The 17,539-nt window shown below is 41.5% G+C and overlaps 1 protein-coding gene and 1 non-coding gene across 3 annotated transcripts in view; both read right to left on the reverse strand.

The window, feature by feature from the left end:
* RECK (reversion inducing cysteine rich protein with kazal motifs) overlaps positions 1-17,539 on the reverse strand; it is a 71,751-nt gene that overhangs the window by 15,556 nt on the left and 38,656 nt on the right. For both annotated transcript variants that reach the window (XM_004580999.4, XM_058672484.1), the window contains 6 exons: positions 14,304-14,571; positions 12,994-13,173; positions 6,515-6,727; positions 4,638-4,774; positions 2,277-2,417; positions 293-481 (listed from right to left, as the gene is read on the reverse strand). In XM_004580999.4, the coding sequence (XP_004581056.2) occupies positions 293-481; positions 2,277-2,417; positions 4,638-4,774; positions 6,515-6,727; positions 12,994-13,173; positions 14,304-14,571 (1,128 nt within the window). The remainder of the gene's footprint in view (positions 1-292; positions 482-2,276; positions 2,418-4,637; positions 4,775-6,514; positions 6,728-12,993; positions 13,174-14,303; positions 14,572-17,539) is intronic.
* LOC118759947 (small nucleolar RNA SNORA32) lies at positions 12,136-12,239 on the reverse strand. The gene has a single exon (XR_004996485.1). It is a non-coding gene; the product is annotated as a small nucleolar RNA SNORA32 (small nucleolar RNA).

The following is a 17,539-nucleotide window of genomic DNA, read 5'->3' on the forward strand; positions in this document are numbered from 1 at the left end:
GTGGTACTGGGTTCAGCTCTGGATTCCAGTTTCCTGCTAATGCACACCATGGCAGGTGGCAGTGATGGCTCGAGTAACTGGGTTCCTGTGACCCATGTGGCAGACCTAGATTGACTGAGTTTGCAGCTACTAGCTTCAGCCTCAGCCCTAGGGCCACTGCAGGCACGGGGAATGTGAACCAGTGATGGGAACTGTCTCTTCCAGCTCTCTGCCTCTCAACTAAGTAAATACATTAAAAATACAATGGAAATATTTTTTAAAAACATGAAAACAAATACAGTTTAGGACTTACTTTTTCTTTTTCCTTCAACAATACAAGACTTCTGGAGGTCTACACAGTGTGTCTCCATACAGTTTTCTAAGAGTCCACCTTGCCCACATGAGCAGATCTTGTAACAACCAACCTCCCCTGCAGACGATGGCACCTGGATTAGAGTCCCTTGACGAACGATGAAGTCAGAAGCTTCTCCCAGTTTGCAACCTGTGTAAACAAAAATTGTGGAGAGATAGTACTAGTCTATGACATTGTTTTATGACCTCAGACACATCTTATGGAAGATTTGCAGGTATTGCAGAGCTAGTAAATATTATATAATATAATATTATATAATAGAATTAAGAAATTGTTGGGGCCCGGTGCAGTAGCTTAGTGGCTAAAGTCCTTGCCTTGCACACACCAGGATCTTATATGGATGCCGATTCTAATCCCAGTGGCCCTGATTCATTTCCAGCTCCCTGCTTGTGGCCTGGGAAAGCAGTAGAGGGTGGCCAACAGCCTTGGCACCCTGCACCCACATGGGAGACCTGGAAGAGGTTCCTGGTTTCTGGCCTTGGGCTGGCGCAGCTCTGGCTGTTGCAGCCACTTGGGGAGTGAATCATCAGACGGGAGATCTTCCTCTCTCTCTCTCTCCTCCTCTCTGTATATCTGACTTTGCAATAAAAATAAAATAAATCTTTGAAAAAAAGAGATGATCTTTAGGAAAACAAGGGAATTCAAAATCAAACTTCATGTCATGGGGCTGGTATTTTGGTGCAGTGGGCAAGGTTGCTGCCTACAACGCTAGTATCCCATATGGGTGCTGGCTCGTGTCCCAGTTGCTCCATTTTCAAACCAGCTCCTGCTAATGACCTGGAGAGCCCAGGAATCACCTTGCTGCCTTGTGGGAGCCCTGGATGAAACTTCTGGTTCCCGGCTTCAATGGACCCAGGCCTGGCCATTGCAGTCATTCAGGAACTGAACCAGCAGGGTGGAGATCTCTGTAACTCTTTCCAACAGACAAATAAATAGGATATATCTTTTTTTTTTTTTTTTTTTTTTTTGGACTCTGAATAGGTTTTATTGCGATTGGAACTGCGAGATTGGCGGCAATCCATAACTGTTGAACTATCCAAACTGTTTGAGCAGGACCCTCGGAGCATGCCTCCCGTTGGGGATCTGGGATGAGTGAGAGGCTGGGTGGGGCTTTTCCCTTTGTTTCTCCCCTGACCCCAGATGCAGGGAAAAAGGATAATATTAGTGTGGAAGCAATGGTATTACCCACTTTCACCCTGTAGCCCTTGACCCTTTGTACCCTAATCAACTAGGTAAGATTATTTAAAAAATAATTTAAAAAAGCAATCAATATTCTCTAGTATTGTGTGTTGAACCAGTAGCTTTGTGGGTATCCAATCCCCTGCAGCCCTATTCCTACCGCTGATTTATAAGCAGTATACTTTCTACCCTCTACAGATTTTCTTGAATAGGATATATCTTATAGTATTAATGCTAATATGAGACACAGTTTCAGTTGGGAAGCAGATAATAAAAGTAAAATGGTTTACAACTGTTTTCTAAAGCAAGTGACACAGAATAAGACTATAAAAATTCTACCTGATGGAGATCAATGTACATTCTACTGAGTATGCCATTTCTCCATATCCCAAGGAAAAGGAATCATAAGAACATTGGTACATTTTGTCAAACATTACAGCATGAGACAAAAATACAAAAAGCCTGCTCAAGTTCGTCTTTTATAGTCAAGAACCCTATAGTTCACCATGGGAGCCAAGTTTTAGGTTGATACTATTCATTTATAATTTAAATGACCATTGAGAATTCTGTGTGTCTTTGTCTTTTTCTGCTCACATCTATTGAGAAAGCCTCAAACATTATAGGGAACAATGCAGAAAATAACACCCCTTACCATCTCACTCCAAAGATACTTGTTCCCACCCCGGAAGAAACGCCAGCTGCACCTGGCCATGCTCCTCCCCAGCCACACCCACCTACCACTTACCTTGGACACAAGAGTATGGAAGGCAGGGGTCTCCAGAGGGACAGCCTTTCCGGTTCACTTCACAGAGCTCATTGGCTGGGCAGGGATTAGGGTTACAGGGATGAGTCACTTCTTCCACAATGTTACCTAGAGTACTTGGTCCTAAGAAAGAACCCCAAACAGATTAATGTAACCAGCCTAAAAGAGGAAAAGAATGATCTGAATCAATTTTGGCTGGAATGAAGGGAGAGCTCATAAGCACCCAACAAAGCCTGATTCTGAGAAACTACTAAAACACTCCTGTTATCCCTCATTGGTGCATTTGGCATAAATGTACACATAGTAATTCATCTGCCTGTTACTGATACCTCCAATATATCTAGCAAAGTTCTAGGTACTGCAGACACAGTGATGGACAGAACAGACAAGTCTCTAACATAGAGTTTACACTTGGTAGAGAAATAGACAATACATACATGCATACATTCTGTGTTCATGTTACTAAAGGAACTTATTATAAGCAATAAGTAGCAATTCAGGATAGAAGGTGTGTGTTTTAGGTAAGTAGGTCAAATAGGTGCTTTTGTCTACAAGGGATAATTTAGCATGTTTTAACACAGATAAGAATCTATCTTGATAATATGGACTCCACACCATGATTACGTTTAACTTTTGAAGTCACTATCAATGAAGTCTCAGTAATACTCAATATATGTGACATCTAAACAATATTCTAACATTCAAACAACAATGTTTCTTAATGGTTGACCCACTGAAATAGCTTCCTTCTGCAAATACATCTGACTTCTGGGGCTGGTGGGGAATGTACTATGCTTCCGCCTTTGGCACCAGCATCCCATATGGATGTCAATTGGTGTCCTGGCTGTTTCACTTTTGATTTGGCTCCCTACTATAGTCTGAGAAAGAAATGGAGAATGACTCAAGTTCTTGGGCCCCTGGCACCCACGTAGCAGACCAGGAAGAGCTCCTGGCTTCTGGTTCATATCGGATCAGCTCTGGCCATTGTGGCCATTTGGGGGGTGAACCAGCAGATGGGAGATCTCTCAGTCTCTCTTTCTCTCTGTAACTCTGCCTTTCAAATAAAAATGAAATAAATAATTTTTAAATTTGAAAATTAAAACAAATCCAAATATATCTGACTTCTGTAGCATCTATAGTGTAGGTGAATACATGAGTTTTGTGTTGGTTTTAGGTCAGACTCCGTCTCTACAAGTCACAGACATAGTATAAGGGCTCTTGAAGTTATGAAAGCTGAGGCACTGACCTATTCAAACATGCAGAGAGCTAGTCATGCTCTCTCATTTTTGCTCTGTTGGTCACAAAAATTAAGTGTGACACTCTGCTGCTCTGGAGAAAAATGTGTCAGATACTACCAGCTACATGTCTACATCCATTTTCTTTCCCCACTTATTAGTAGATGTCCAAATTTACTAGAATGGAAATGGCCCCAGTTAGGAAGGTAATCTTTCCCAATTCTCCTTACAACATGAGCTGGCCAATGTTTGTTCATGTCCGTTTGCTCTCCCCTTGCTTTTCTCCATTTGGAGCTAAAATACAGCGGCTAGAACTCCTATAGCTGTGTTACAACCAAACAGCACATAAAGTAACCCTGATGACAGAGCCAGGTGCTAACGGTGTGTGTGGGAAAAGCTAAGAGGAGATGCCATAGCAGCCCTGGATCAACTGTTCTGGGGTTTTCTTTTACCTCTGTTGCGGAGTTTGCAGTTAAGCTTGCAGCACCACTGCCCTCTGGTGGCAGCCTAAACACTCTCTTTAAGCTAACTACTCAAGAGTTGGTATTTGTTATGCCCTGGTTTCCACAACACAGTCACCTCACCGCCAAGAAACTTGACTCCAAGATCCCTCATTGACCTAACAATGCACTGCTGCAGTGCTTGGCAGTTCTCCTTGGCGGACAGAGGCAGAAGTGGTGGCCACGAGCTCTATTTCCATGTTCTAACCCACACTAGCATTCTTTAGTCAATAGTATCAAGGGGAACGTCTAAGCCAATGCCTGGCTTAGGTCCACATTTAGCTGATGATAATAAAAGGTGAATACTCCCTAGGGGAAATTCCACTTTCTGGTTATTTGATGCAAGGAAAGAGCAATGGTATCTGAGAATGTTTGTCCTTGATTCACTGCTCAGAGTTCCTGCCTGACAAGAGTTCATGCCTCTTGGCTGATAAAATAATCCTCCTGCTTAAGTATTTTAAGGTGGCAAGTCTTTCTTGGACCACACTGAGATGGCATCCTTGAGCCACCTGTTCTCAATAGACAATACCCTTCTAAAAACAGAACTAACCACCCAGCAAGGACAGAGAAATATCTGTAATCTAAAAACAAACAAGCCAGGTGCTTACTGAGGTATGTATCCAGAGGTATGCAGCTCTCTAGGTCGTCTGTAGGTGAGAGGAGCTCACAGATGCTCTCGGCTGTGTGGTCTTCAGGGAATTTGCTCTGGTCTCCACACTTCCTGAGAATATCCACACAATCTGATCTTGAAAAGAATAAATGCACATGAACTTAGGGTCCAGGGCTACTGTTCCATCAGTATCTCTTCTGCTTATGAAGCTCTCCAGGAAGTGAGTTTTCTTAATTTCACGTGATGCAGTTGTCAGATGGAAAACAGAACTGTGATTCTCAGTGGAGCAGTTGGGAGAAGTCCTAACTCTTACTGAGCTCAAAGACTTTGCTCGAATTGTTGACTCATCACCTGAACAAAGCCCTCATGGAAAGCAGGAAAGTAATTAGCCCTGTGATTTCAGCAAGATCGGCTATCGAGTCTCTCACAGGTTAAAACCAGGGGTTGTGTTGAGGAACCGCAGATCTCCGAAAGTTTGATGTAGGACACACTTTTGTACATTAGCAATGCTTTTCTACCTTTGGGTATAGGCCTACTTCTAAATAACTGGTGTTTCTGACACAGCAATGTATCTACTCACAACCTTGTCAAATTTTAACCAAAAATTGTTTTATATAAACGGACACCATATAAATAGGTCACTTGTCTTTTAGTCCTTTTGTATCTGCTTTGTTCTGTAATTTGTAACACATACTCATGATCCCCATGCATTTTATAAGTAATAAGATGAGGTTTGATAAAGTTGTAAGAAAATTTTAGCCTTATTACATCACTGTGGCTTTTCACCATCTTTGAAAGGAAGTTACAGCAGCTAGTCTGATGTGTTCTTTGAGAAATCACACATCCTTTATGCTCGTTGGCTTCCTTTCTACCCCTTCCCTCCTCTTTAAACAGCCTTTTAGTTAGCGACATTACATTATCAGTATTCAGTTATCAACATTGGCCTGTAACAACTGGAAAGCCCACTACTTTTTTTTTCTTTTTGTCTTCAGTGAGATTTGATCCTGAAGTTTTCCGTGCTAGCAGCTGATACATTTTTCACTTGTTGGACACCCAGTTGTTGTAGCTCACTGTCTCCTCTGCTCAGGTCATCCCCAGGTCATGTCAGAGCAGATATAGACTCTGCTTAAGTTTGAAATAATCGGAAACGACTCATCAAATCCCCTCCCAGGCACATACTAACACTTAGGAGATAAATATGAACTTGGCTTTGGGGAAAAATATGTCTGAAGACCAGCTGCCACGGGCTGTTCTGCAGGTGAAAGTTTTTTGTTTCACTCACCGTAGCAGTGCTCCTTTTTCCTTTCTCCTAGATTTCCCAAGCAAACATTTAAAAATTCTTTATGGGGAGCAAGCCTTGGGGGTTATATTCACCAATTCCTCTACTCATCTAATATTCAGAGAATTCCTACTGTGAGATTATACTAATCCCTATAGAGGAGAAAAAGAGGAAAAGTGGCACAAAGGCATAATGAAGAATGAACTTCTGTTTAAGGAGAATAAAGTCTAACAATGCAAGACAAGCATTCAAGTGAAAACATAAAAGTAGCATTGTGCATTGAAGGCACTTGATAAATTTATTGTTTCTGAAATTAAGTTTCATAAGAAAAGTAAATCTAAAAAATATGTATTAAGGACAGCTGGAGAAATCCGGGAAGACTCCACAGGAATGTCTGGTATTTGGGAGAAAGCAGGGACACGCAGTGGGCAAGGGGAACTGGGGGGGTGGGGCTTCAAGCAGCGGAGTATGGGCAGCAAAGATCTGCAATGTGGGGGTGAGCAGCAAAGCAAGTGGGGGGAGAGAAAATCCTACAGGGACTCCGAGGCAAGGGCGGTCAGGACCCAAACCAAAGAGCCACAAGAAAATAAACTTACTTGCAGATAATATTTCCCCGGGATTTACTGTGACAAGGTTTGATCTGCAGAGAACAGGCTATCGCTTTCCACATTTCTGGCTGGCATTTCTTAATATCAAGAACAGGGATGCTGATGAATGGCATCTTGATGCTTCCTTTCTCCCACAGCTTCATGTCGTTCATGGCTCCTTGATCCGACTGTGCATTACAGCTCCTGAAAAGTTCTGTTGGCCTGAAGAGAAGAAAGGCCAGAAGGGATCAGGAGGCAAATATTTTCTAGGGTCAAGTAATGTGTAAACTCCTAACATACACTTTCGGTTTTCTTGACGAGGAAAGCATATACAGCTCATCGAAGGATATGGCCTGATTTTATGAAGATTCAAGACACCAGCACGAAGACTGACTGCATGCCTTCTTTTTGGATGCACAGTTTTGTAAGACAGCTTGAAATTTCAAAATGTGCTGGGCAGGACTATCATATCCAGAGGGTCCCTTTTCCTTCAATTCACCAACTAATAAGTCTAAGTTTTAAAAATTGAAGCATAATTGATTTAAGAACTTCATCAATATTTAGATTAGAAATTAAAATACTGATTTTAAAGTGGTTATTCATTTATTTAAAATTATAATAGGCTCATTACAAGTGAGTGTATGATGAAAAATAACTGTATTTTACAAACCAAAATTTGAAGAGTAGGTTTATTTTTCAGTTTTGTGAAATCTCTTTAATATCTGGCTTAATAAGAGAGCTGGGTTTTCACCTCTGCTTCTATATTTGAAGCAACTTAGAGAACTGTCTAGAAAACTCTAACATTCACTTTTTTTTTTTTTAAATTGAACTTACAGTATTCTTTAGGAGGTTCTTTTTTTTTTTTAAAGATTTATTTTTATTACAAAGTCAGATATACAGAGAGGAGGAGAGACAGAGAGGAAGATCTTCCATCCGATGTTTCACTCCCCAAGTGAGCCAACAACGGGCCGGTGCTAAACCGATCCGATGCCGGAAACCAGGAACCTCTTTCGGGTCTCCCACGCGGGTGCAGGGTCCCAAAGCCTTGGGCTGTGCTCGACTGCTTTCCCAGGCCACAAGCAGGGAGCTGGATGGGAAGTGGAGCCGCCAGGATTAGAACCGGCGCCCATATGGGATCCTGGGGCGTTCAAGGTGAGGACTTTAGCCGCTAGGCCACGCCGCCGGGCCCAACATTCACTCCTGTGAGAATGAAAGCAAGCCAGGTAAATGACACCTTAGTGCTGTCATGAAAATGCTTTTGATCTCATGAACCCCCAGTAAAGGAGTGCTGGAAACTACACACCATGCATTGAGAAATGCTGGTTTATCCATTCACCTGCTTGTAGCCACCAAGGCGGCTTCCGTGCCTAGGAGTAGCACTGTTGGGTCACAAGGTGGGTTAACTCTCTAAAATAACACCAAACCGTTTTCCAAGGTGGTTATGCATGTTACACTCTCACCAACAAGCAATGTATGAAAATCCCAGATATTTTACATGCTTAAGTCCTTTTAGTTCAAGCCATTGTATTAGTGTGTAGAAGCACTTATTGGATTCACATTTCACTGATGACTAATGATACCGAACATCCTTTCATCTGATCATTGGTCATCAGATACGTTGCTTTGAAAAGTACTGAGTTGGGGCTGGTGATGTGGTATAGTAGGCTAAACTTCCACTTGTAGTGCCAGCAGTCCCCACATGGGCATGGACTGGTATCCTGGCTACTCTATTTGAGATTCAGCTCCCTGCTTATGGCCTGAGAAATCAGCGGAGGATGGCCTACGTTTCTGGGCTCCTGTATCCATGTGGGAAGCCCAGAGGACATTCTGGCTCCCGACTTCAGATCAGGCCAGCTCTGGCCATTGTAGCTAACTGGACAGTGAATCAGTGAAAGTTCTCTGTCCCTGTATAACTCTGCCTTTAAACAAAAAGAAAATAAATATTTTTAAATGAGTATTGAGTTATAATGGGCACTGGTTCGTATCCTAGTCGCCCCACTTCCCATCCAGCTCCCTGCTTGTGGCCTGGGAAAGCAGGCAAGGACGGCCCAAGGCTTTGGGACCCTGCACCCGTGTGGGAGACCCGGAAGAGGCTCCTGGCTCCTGACTTCAAATTGGCTCAGCTCTAGCCACCATGGCCACTTGGAGAGTGAATCTGTGGAAGGAAGATCTCCCTCTCTGTCTCTCCTCTCTGTATATCTGGCTTTACAATAAAAACAAATAAATCTGTAAAAAGTATTGAGCTTTAAAAGTTCTTTATATATTTTAGATATAAGTCCTTCAATAGATGTATGTACTACAAACATGTTTTGTCAGTTTGTGGATGGGAAATGGAGCAGCTGGATACGAACCAGTGCTCAAATGGGATTCCAGTACATGCAGGCAGAGGATCAGTAAAGTTAAGATTCTTGTCTGAGGGCCCGGTGGCGTGGTCTGGCGGCTAAAGTCCTCACCTTGAACGCCCTGGGATCCCATATTGGCGCCGGCTCTAATACCGACAGCTCCACTTCCCATCCAGCTCCCTGCTTGTGGCCTGGAAAAGCAGTCGAGGATGGCCCAAAGATTTGGGACTCTGTACCCACGTGGGAGACCCGGAAGAGGTTTCAGATTCCTGGCTTCGGATCGGCTCAGCACCAGCCATTGCGCTCACTTGGGGAGTGAATCATCAGATGGAAGATCTTCCTGTCTCTCCTCCTCTCTGTATATCTGACTTTGTAATAAAAATAAATAAATCTTTAAAAATAAATAAATAAATCTTTAACAAAAGATTCTTGTCTGAAAGGAATTGTTTTCTCAAACCTTTAGGGATTCCAGTTTAGAGTTAGTAATCCTCTATTGTTTCTAGAAGACAGCTGTCCTATTTACTGTGATTCCATTAGATATAACATTTTACTTACTCTGCAGTTGATTTTTAAGAACATTTTAAATTTATTTATTTTGATTTTTATTTGAAAGGCAGAGAGACATAGAGATAGAGGTCTTCCGTGCACTAATTCAGCTTCCTAAAGACTCTAGCAGCTTGGGCCTGGCTGGGCTGAAGCCATGAGTCAGTAACTCAATCAAGGCCTCCCCCCCGGAAGCTGTAACTGGGAACAGAGATGGGACTCAGACCTAGGCGCTCCAATACAGTATGTGGACATCCCAAAAGTCATCGTACCTGTGCAACACATGCCTGCTCCCCTTCGGCTGATTTTAATATTTCTCTTTAAATGATTCTCTTTTAATATTTAGCTTTCAACAGTTTGACTATATAGTACTAGATGTGGGTTTTCTTTGTATTTATCTGATAGGGATTTGCTAAGCCTACCCAAGATGTGGGTTACTGTATTTGGTCAAATTTGAAAAACTTTCAGCCAATGGTTAGTTGATTATTCTGATTGTTTTCTTTCCTTCCAGAGTCCAACTATATATGTTACATCACTTACTCTCTTTGTACTCCAGTTCAGCTAAGTTCTACTGAGCTATCTTTTGAGATTACTGATCTTATGATGTAACCAACCTGTTGTTCATTCCTTTCAATACATTTTTTATTTTATATATTTTCATTTCTCAAATTTCTACATAATTGTGTGTGTGTGCGTTTTCGTCTCTCCTTGAACTCTCCAAGCCTTCTCCTGTCTCACTTCTCTACCTCTAGGCCTTTTAGCATGTTCATCATAATTGCTTTAAAGCCCTTATCTGCTAATTCCAGTATCTGGCTAAGCTGTTGGCTCTTTTTCTCATTTCTGGTAGTTTCTGTTATATAATAAACACTATGCATGTGTGGGATTCAGGATTTTAGCTCATCTTCTTTAGAAGAATGTTCATTTTAGCAAGCAGTCAAATAATTCGCAAATACCTTGCCTCTTGAGGAGGAATGGTTTCAGTTGTCGGTTTTAATCCTTGGATGTGATCTTTACCCCCAAGGTGTGGCCCTTGTACGGTTTCACTGAAAAGCTCCAGGCGTTTATTAGCATGATTTGAATTCCAATCAGCCCAGCAAAAGGCAGCTGCTAAAATCTGTATTCATCTTACTTTAGCCTTCCAGCCCCTGCTTACCTCAGGGTCCTTGTAGTGACACCGAGGAGCTGGGTAAGGATTCATGGGGTGTTCACCTATGGATCTCAGAGTTTCTCCTTTTCTGTGTCCTTCCTTTGGGCAATTTTCCCCTCGGACATCCAGCCTTTGTGGCAGCCCTGAACTCTGATCTCCAGCTCCTGAGCCTACAGCTGCTGCTTTTTGCTTCAGTGCTTTCCCCCACTAGCGGGCACTGAGAGTGTCCATAAGGGAAAAGTGAATGAATGTGGCTCTTGTTCGGTGAGGTTGCTGTCTTTGAAGCAATGCCACCCCTTCAGCTTTTGATTGCTTTTCAATGCCTTCAAATGCAACTGCTCTTTTCTATTTTATGCAGGGGTATTATTTTCAGGGGTGTTATTCTGATACAGGCTACTCCACTATTATCAGAAACCAGAACCATATGCTCAAGGTTAACTTCAAACATGTCACAGAGTTCAAACTGACTTGATCTCAGAACCAAATCTTTATTGGCTAACAAACTATCATCAGTTGTAAAGACATCTCAATTTTCCTACTCAAAGTAATAATCTGAATACTTTTAATGGACAGGATGTGGGTTAGTTTGAGGTAAACATCGTCTGATTAAAATCTCTAGAACTTCCTTCTGGGCCAGCCGAATGTGTCTCTTCTGCCCTCTCCAGCAGTGGGCTGCAGACCACAGAACCTGTCCCATGCTTCAGAAACTCTTTCTCTCTGGGTTCCCCAACAGGAAGCACTCTCGCTGCATGCTTCTGGATGTGCCTTTGTCGTTTCTTCAGCCATTAGATGTGAATATGCAACCAGGTTTGGTTCTTGGCCAGTCATTTTTCCTACTACATGTGACATATCAGGAAAATACTTACTTGAATGTTTCTGCAAATAAATTGTTTTTAAACCAATGCAAAGTTTACTTTTTAATATTGTATCAGGCCCGGCGCCATGGCCTAGCGGCTAAAGTTCTCGCCTTGAACGCGCCGGGATCCCATATGGGCGCCGGTTCTAATCCCAGAAGCTCCACTTCCCATCCAGCTCCCTGTTTGTGGCCTGGGAAAGCAGTAGAGGACGGCCCAAAGCCTTGGGACCCTGCACCCATGTGGGAGACCTGGAGGAAGTTCCTGGCTCCTGGCTTCGGATCGGCGTGCACAGTACCAGCTGTTGTGTTCACTTGGGGAGTGAATCAATGGAGGAAAGATCTTCCTCTCTGTCTCTCCTCCTCTTCGAATATCTGACTTTGTAATGAAAATAAAATAAATCTTTAAAAAATATGTTGTATCACAATATGTAAAATTATTTAAATAAATTTTCATTTAAGGAATTTCCCATGTTGCAATTCCTCCCACTCTCCATCTGAATCATTTCCTCTCAAATCTTCAAGTCCTTTGGAACAAGCTGATGTTTAAGCCATGGTTGTCTAATCAGCCCTACCGAGTAGTGACATGACGATCAGAAGTTCAAGAGTTATTTCTCAGACGTACAACTGGCTACTAATAATCTATAAAAGTTACAATGCACTAGGTGGTGGTTACCACTATTGTGGGCATGCACTGTGGTAAGAATTTTGAAACTGATTGTGTAATTATTAGGAAAAAATGCAAAAATTTTCCCAATAGGCTTCCCAAAAGCCTGGTAGGAAACTTTTTTTATGGCAATGTCCATATCAAAATGAGAAACTGCATTCTAAAAGCCTTGGCAATGACCAAAGAAATTATTTTGAAAGCAACAGGGGACCCACCTAGGAGTAACTTCGACCAATCTGGAAGACTTTGAGTAAACTGATATCAGAAAGACACCTGGATGAATAAAACGTTAATAATGATTTATTCTACAAAGGTTGTTTCCACTTGAGTGTAACAGAAGGAAGAGAAAACTGATTCTTTGAATTGCACAAGTTTGTAGTACCTCTACATTAGAAGAGACTTTGTAATAGTGTTTATTTTCCCTGAAGTGATTTACCAGCTGGAATATCATGACATCATGGAGCGGGCGCACTGAGGCACAAGGTGTTACACCACCACCTGCGTTGCCTGCATCCTATATCTGGGATTGATCTATACCTGAGATTGCATCCTACCTCTGCTTCTGATTCAGTTTCTTGCTAACGCAACTCAGAAGGCAGCAGGCGATGGTTTAAGTTAGTGGCACCATTCACCTGTCAAGGATCAGGATAGGATTCCAAGCTGCTGGTTTGGGCCTGGCCCTGTCCTGGCTTCTGTAGGTATTTGGGGCAGTAAACCAGCAGATGAAAGCTCTCTCAAGCTCGCTCTGTTGCTCGGCCTTTCAAATATATATAAACAAATGACTAAATATTTAAAACTAAAAATGAAATAATAAAACAGTTACAACTGCCTTTTAACCCAGCAGGAATAAAATCAGAGTGAAGTGCTGTTCTCAAATAAGAACCAGATAATTAATAATAAAACATTTTCATTCCATCTACAACGATTTAGTCTTACCTGTTGTTAAAATTAGTACAGTAAGTAAGATTTCTACAGCCCAACTGGCAAGGTTCCCGGACATCCGCTAAACAGGTCAACATGGACACCTCTACTGGATTATATTCACAAAAGCGATCAAACTCTTGCCAGCTTTGTGTATTGCCCCAGCTCATGCTATAAAGTTTAGTGCACAGTTCCCTGAAACAAAAACACAAATGCAGAAACAGATATGAGCTGAATGACAAATATTTGACTTGCATAAAACTTGAACCTTATGACTGACATACTTTGGAAAAATACGCCGCAAAAAGTTTAAAAGATAATCATTTCCTAGAACATAGGGTCAGAAAAAACCCATCTCTTGCATGGTTTCTTCTTCTTCTTTTTTCTTTTATCATTCTTCTCTTTTTGCACGATGGGCAGAAAGTTCTGTACTAAATTTAGTGTTTGATTACAGTACTTATAAATATTTAGTTCCTAGAACAATTATTTCCCCACTGCATTTTCTGACCTTTTGTTACGCTTAAAGAAAACTCTTTTTGTGGCCCTTCAAAGATGTACTCAGCATCCCTTCCACCAATCCATTTACCAACTTCTATTAGCAACCCAACAGCTTTATTTCTAGGCCTAACTGATTTTCCCTCTAAGCCCTTTTGTGAATTTACTCCAAATAATTTTCAGATTATTTTCCGCCTTTGGTAAAGTTTGATGATCTATTCAAGGCACATATTCTGCTTAAGGTTTATTCAGTTTACAAACCACAGTAAATATAGTTTCATTCCTGGTATCTCATACTCATTTTACTTATTTTGGGATGTCCTATAAGTGGTTTCACCCAAAATCTCTCTAATATAGCAAACTTGTTTAATCTGATCTCAATTACCTCCATTTATTCTTGTCCCTAGGTGGTGTTTTCTCTATCCTATATTTGAATTGTCTGTTTTTCATCCCTAAGTGTATCACCCAAACGAATGCTAACACACTGCTATCTAACTTTGGTTGTAAATGCTAACCCAGGCTATCCACTAATACATAAATGTTCCAAGTTTCACAATAAAGAGAATATTTATTAGATGTCAGATCAAAACCTCTTCTAAATCATGAGCTTACTTGAAAACCCATGCCATGGCAGAATTCACACTTCATCATGCTTATTTATTGCCTTATCAATACTAAACTTCCATATCTATAACATACTCAGGAACAATTAACTAGATGAAAGATAATATCTCTTCTAAATGCTAAGTCTATAAAACACAAGAATGACACATATTTGCTAAGTTTAGCTTTTTTCTACTGCTTTTAATTCAGGAAAATGAGATACTGACCTACATGTTGAGGTGTTTGCCTTAGAACAACAATGTAACTTGGCCCCATCCAGGCCTGTTGAGGGGGGTGGATGTACGGTGACTCCGGGGTGAACAGACTGCGAGCTCTCTAGGAAACACTGCCAGAGAGGATCTTGTGGCAATGGCTGGGTCTTACAACCCTCGATGAGACCATCAACAATTTCCATCTCTGTTTTCTTAGACATCAGAATTCTCTTGCAGGCAGTTTGGCAAGCATGGTCTTCAGCTCTGTCACAGCAATATAAACCTACATTTTCAGAATATGAGTGGTTTAATTAGTTGGCTTTATCTAATGCCATGTTCAGAAGATAAGAACAGGGCAGTAGTGCAGAAACTATTAGCAATTCAGTCAATATCTGCAGGGCCTACCTATTTCTCTTATTTCTCCACAGTGCAGCAAACAGGTGAGGAGCTAAAACTGACAAGGCATCTGTTAACAGAATTCACTATTCTCTCGTCATGTGCTCTATAACACCATCCTTACAAAAGTAAAAGGCCATCCTACACCTACTGAAGCACTCCTGTGAGAGGTCTTTTATACTCTTGGGAAAAGGTCATGTAGCTCAAAGTACATTTATTTGTCACTAGTAACAAATGCTAAAAGCATTTATGCACTTGACTTGAAAGAAATATGGCAAGAAACACAAATACCATTCTTTTCTTTGTAGCTTTACTAGAAAGTTCTCTTATTTTTACCTTCTTTTCAAAGACAGATCAGCTGATAGATAAGCTAAACATGTTATAACTCAAATAATATACCAGTTTATGGAAAAGAATGTTTATTCTGCATCTGTGGGATGTTCTCTACATATCAGCTAGACCCATTTAATCCATGGTACGGATTAGTTTTATTGCTTCTTTGCTGAGTTTCTGTCTAGTTGATCTGTCCATTGATGACAGTGGATGCTGAAATCTCCTACTATTATTGTACTGGGGTCTATGTATCTCTTAAGCTCCATTACCAATTGTTTTTTTTTTTTATTTAAAGATTTATTTTATTTGTATTACAAAGTTAGATATACTGAGAGGAGGAGAGATAGAGAGGAAGTGGAGCTGCCGGGATTAGAACCAGCGGCCATATGGGATCAAGGCGAGGACCTTAGCCACTAGGCCATGCTGCCGAGCCCAACCAATTGTTTTAAAAAGCCAGGTGCCCTACCTGGTGGGGGTTACTGGGAGTTGCCCCAACCAGGCTGCAGCTCCCACTGGTTTGCGTGAGGGCCAAGCATGAAGTCAGCAGGATCAGGGTGGACTACAACACCCATCAGTTCACGTGGAAGACAGGGCTGGAAACAGAACTGACCCAGCAATTGCAACAACCAGCATGAGTGTAAGCTGATTGGGGTGACGGACCGTGCCAGACCCTGTACTGGCAAGCACACACAAGAATCAGGTCTGGGATCACCTCAGATGAAGTTTCTTTGGAGATCCCTCCAACTGAACTGCTGATCTCAGAACCCCAACCATGAAGAGACTATGTCAGGCAATGGATTCTGAATAGATTTCATTGTGCTTGGAATGCAGAGATTGGCAGCAATTCAGAACTGTTGAACTATCAAAACTGCTTGAGCAGGAACCTTGGAGTGTGCCACACATCGGGGACCTGGGATGGGTGGGAGGCTGGGTGGGGCTTCTCCCTTTGTTTCTCCCCTGACCCCAGATACAGGGGAAAAAAAGTGATGAAATTAGTGTGGAAACAATGGTCTTACCCACTTTCCTGTAGCCCTCGACCCTTTGTACCCTAATCAACTAAGTAAGATTATTTAAAGAAAACAAACAAACAAACAAACAAACAAGCCTGGTGCCCTGGCATTGAGTGCATAAACATTTCCGTATAGTCACTTCTTCCTGCTGAATTGATCTTTACTCATAATTCATCTTTTAATAGTTTTTGTATTAAAGTCTATTTTACCTGATATTAGAATGGCTATACCTGCTTATTTTTCCTTTATGTGGTGTGGAACATATTTTTCCATCGCTTCACTTTCCATCTGTGTGTATCTTTGTTGGCGAGGTGCATTTTTTGCAGGCAACAGTCTTGTTTTTAATTTTGGTTTTTCAATTGCAGAGTTTAGACCATGTGTATCAAGGGTTATTCTTGAAAGAAGACGGTTTGGACCCACCATTGTAACCTAAATATTCTCATTGTTTGCTTCAGATTTCCTTTGCAGCTTTACTAGGAAATTACCTTGATCTTCTTTCATTACAGCAATTATAATTCTCTATTTCTATGTGTAGCACATCCTCAAGCATCATCTGTAGAGCTGGTTGGGTGGCTGAAAATTCTTTCAATTTCTGTTTTGGAATGTCTTTATTTTACCTTCACGTATAAAATGTGAGCTTTTCTGGGTATAGTATTCTTTCTCTCTCTCTCTTTTTTAAGATTCATTTTTTATTGGAAAGTCAGATATACAAAGAAGAGAGACAGAGAGGAAAACATTCCTTCCACAAATTCACTCCCCAAGTGGCTGCAAGGGTCAGAGCTGAGCTGATCCGAAGCCAGGAGCCAGGAACCTCCTCCAGGTCTCCCACGTAGGTGCAGGGTCCCAAAGCATTGGGCCGTTCCCAACTGCTTTCCAAGGCTACAAGCAAGCAGCTGGATGGGAAGTGGGGCTTCCAGGATTAGAACCGGTACCCATATGGAATCCCAGCGTGGTCAAGGTGAGGACTTTAGCCACTAGGCTACCACGCTGGACCCAAACCTGGACTATGTCTCTTCTAGCCTATGTTTCTGATATCAGTTCTAAGTCTGACTGCAAATCTTGTGAAATGAATCTGTCTTTTCTCATTTTACAATTGTTTTGTTACTGGAAAGTTTGATTATCTTGGGTTTTGGTGTAGATCTTTTCTGGTCATGCCTGTTAGGAGTTCTATGTGCTTTCTATACATTAATATCCCTTTCTTTCTGATTTCATTATTATTTCACTGGACAGGCTTTCCAACCCACTCTCTTTCTACATGCCTTCAGGAAGTCTTAAGCACGTTAGGTCATTCAATAGTGTCCTATAAATTTTGAACACTTTTTAAAAATTTTTTTGATTTTCGTAATTCCTGCATTTGCTTCTCATTGGTTTTGAGTGGCCTTATGATTTTAAATTCTTTGTCAGCAATTCCTCAGTCTCTTCACTCTAAAATCTAATTGTTTTTGTGTTCCTTTGGGAACTCACATTGTCCTCCTTGTTTGTGTTGTTCATGCGATCTCCTTTTATTCTTAC

Source organism: Ochotona princeps, chromosome 14 (genome assembly GCF_030435755.1).
Source record: "Ochotona princeps isolate mOchPri1 chromosome 14, mOchPri1.hap1, whole genome shotgun sequence".
In the NCBI taxonomy this organism is placed as follows: Eukaryota; Metazoa; Chordata; class Mammalia; order Lagomorpha; family Ochotonidae; genus Ochotona; species Ochotona princeps.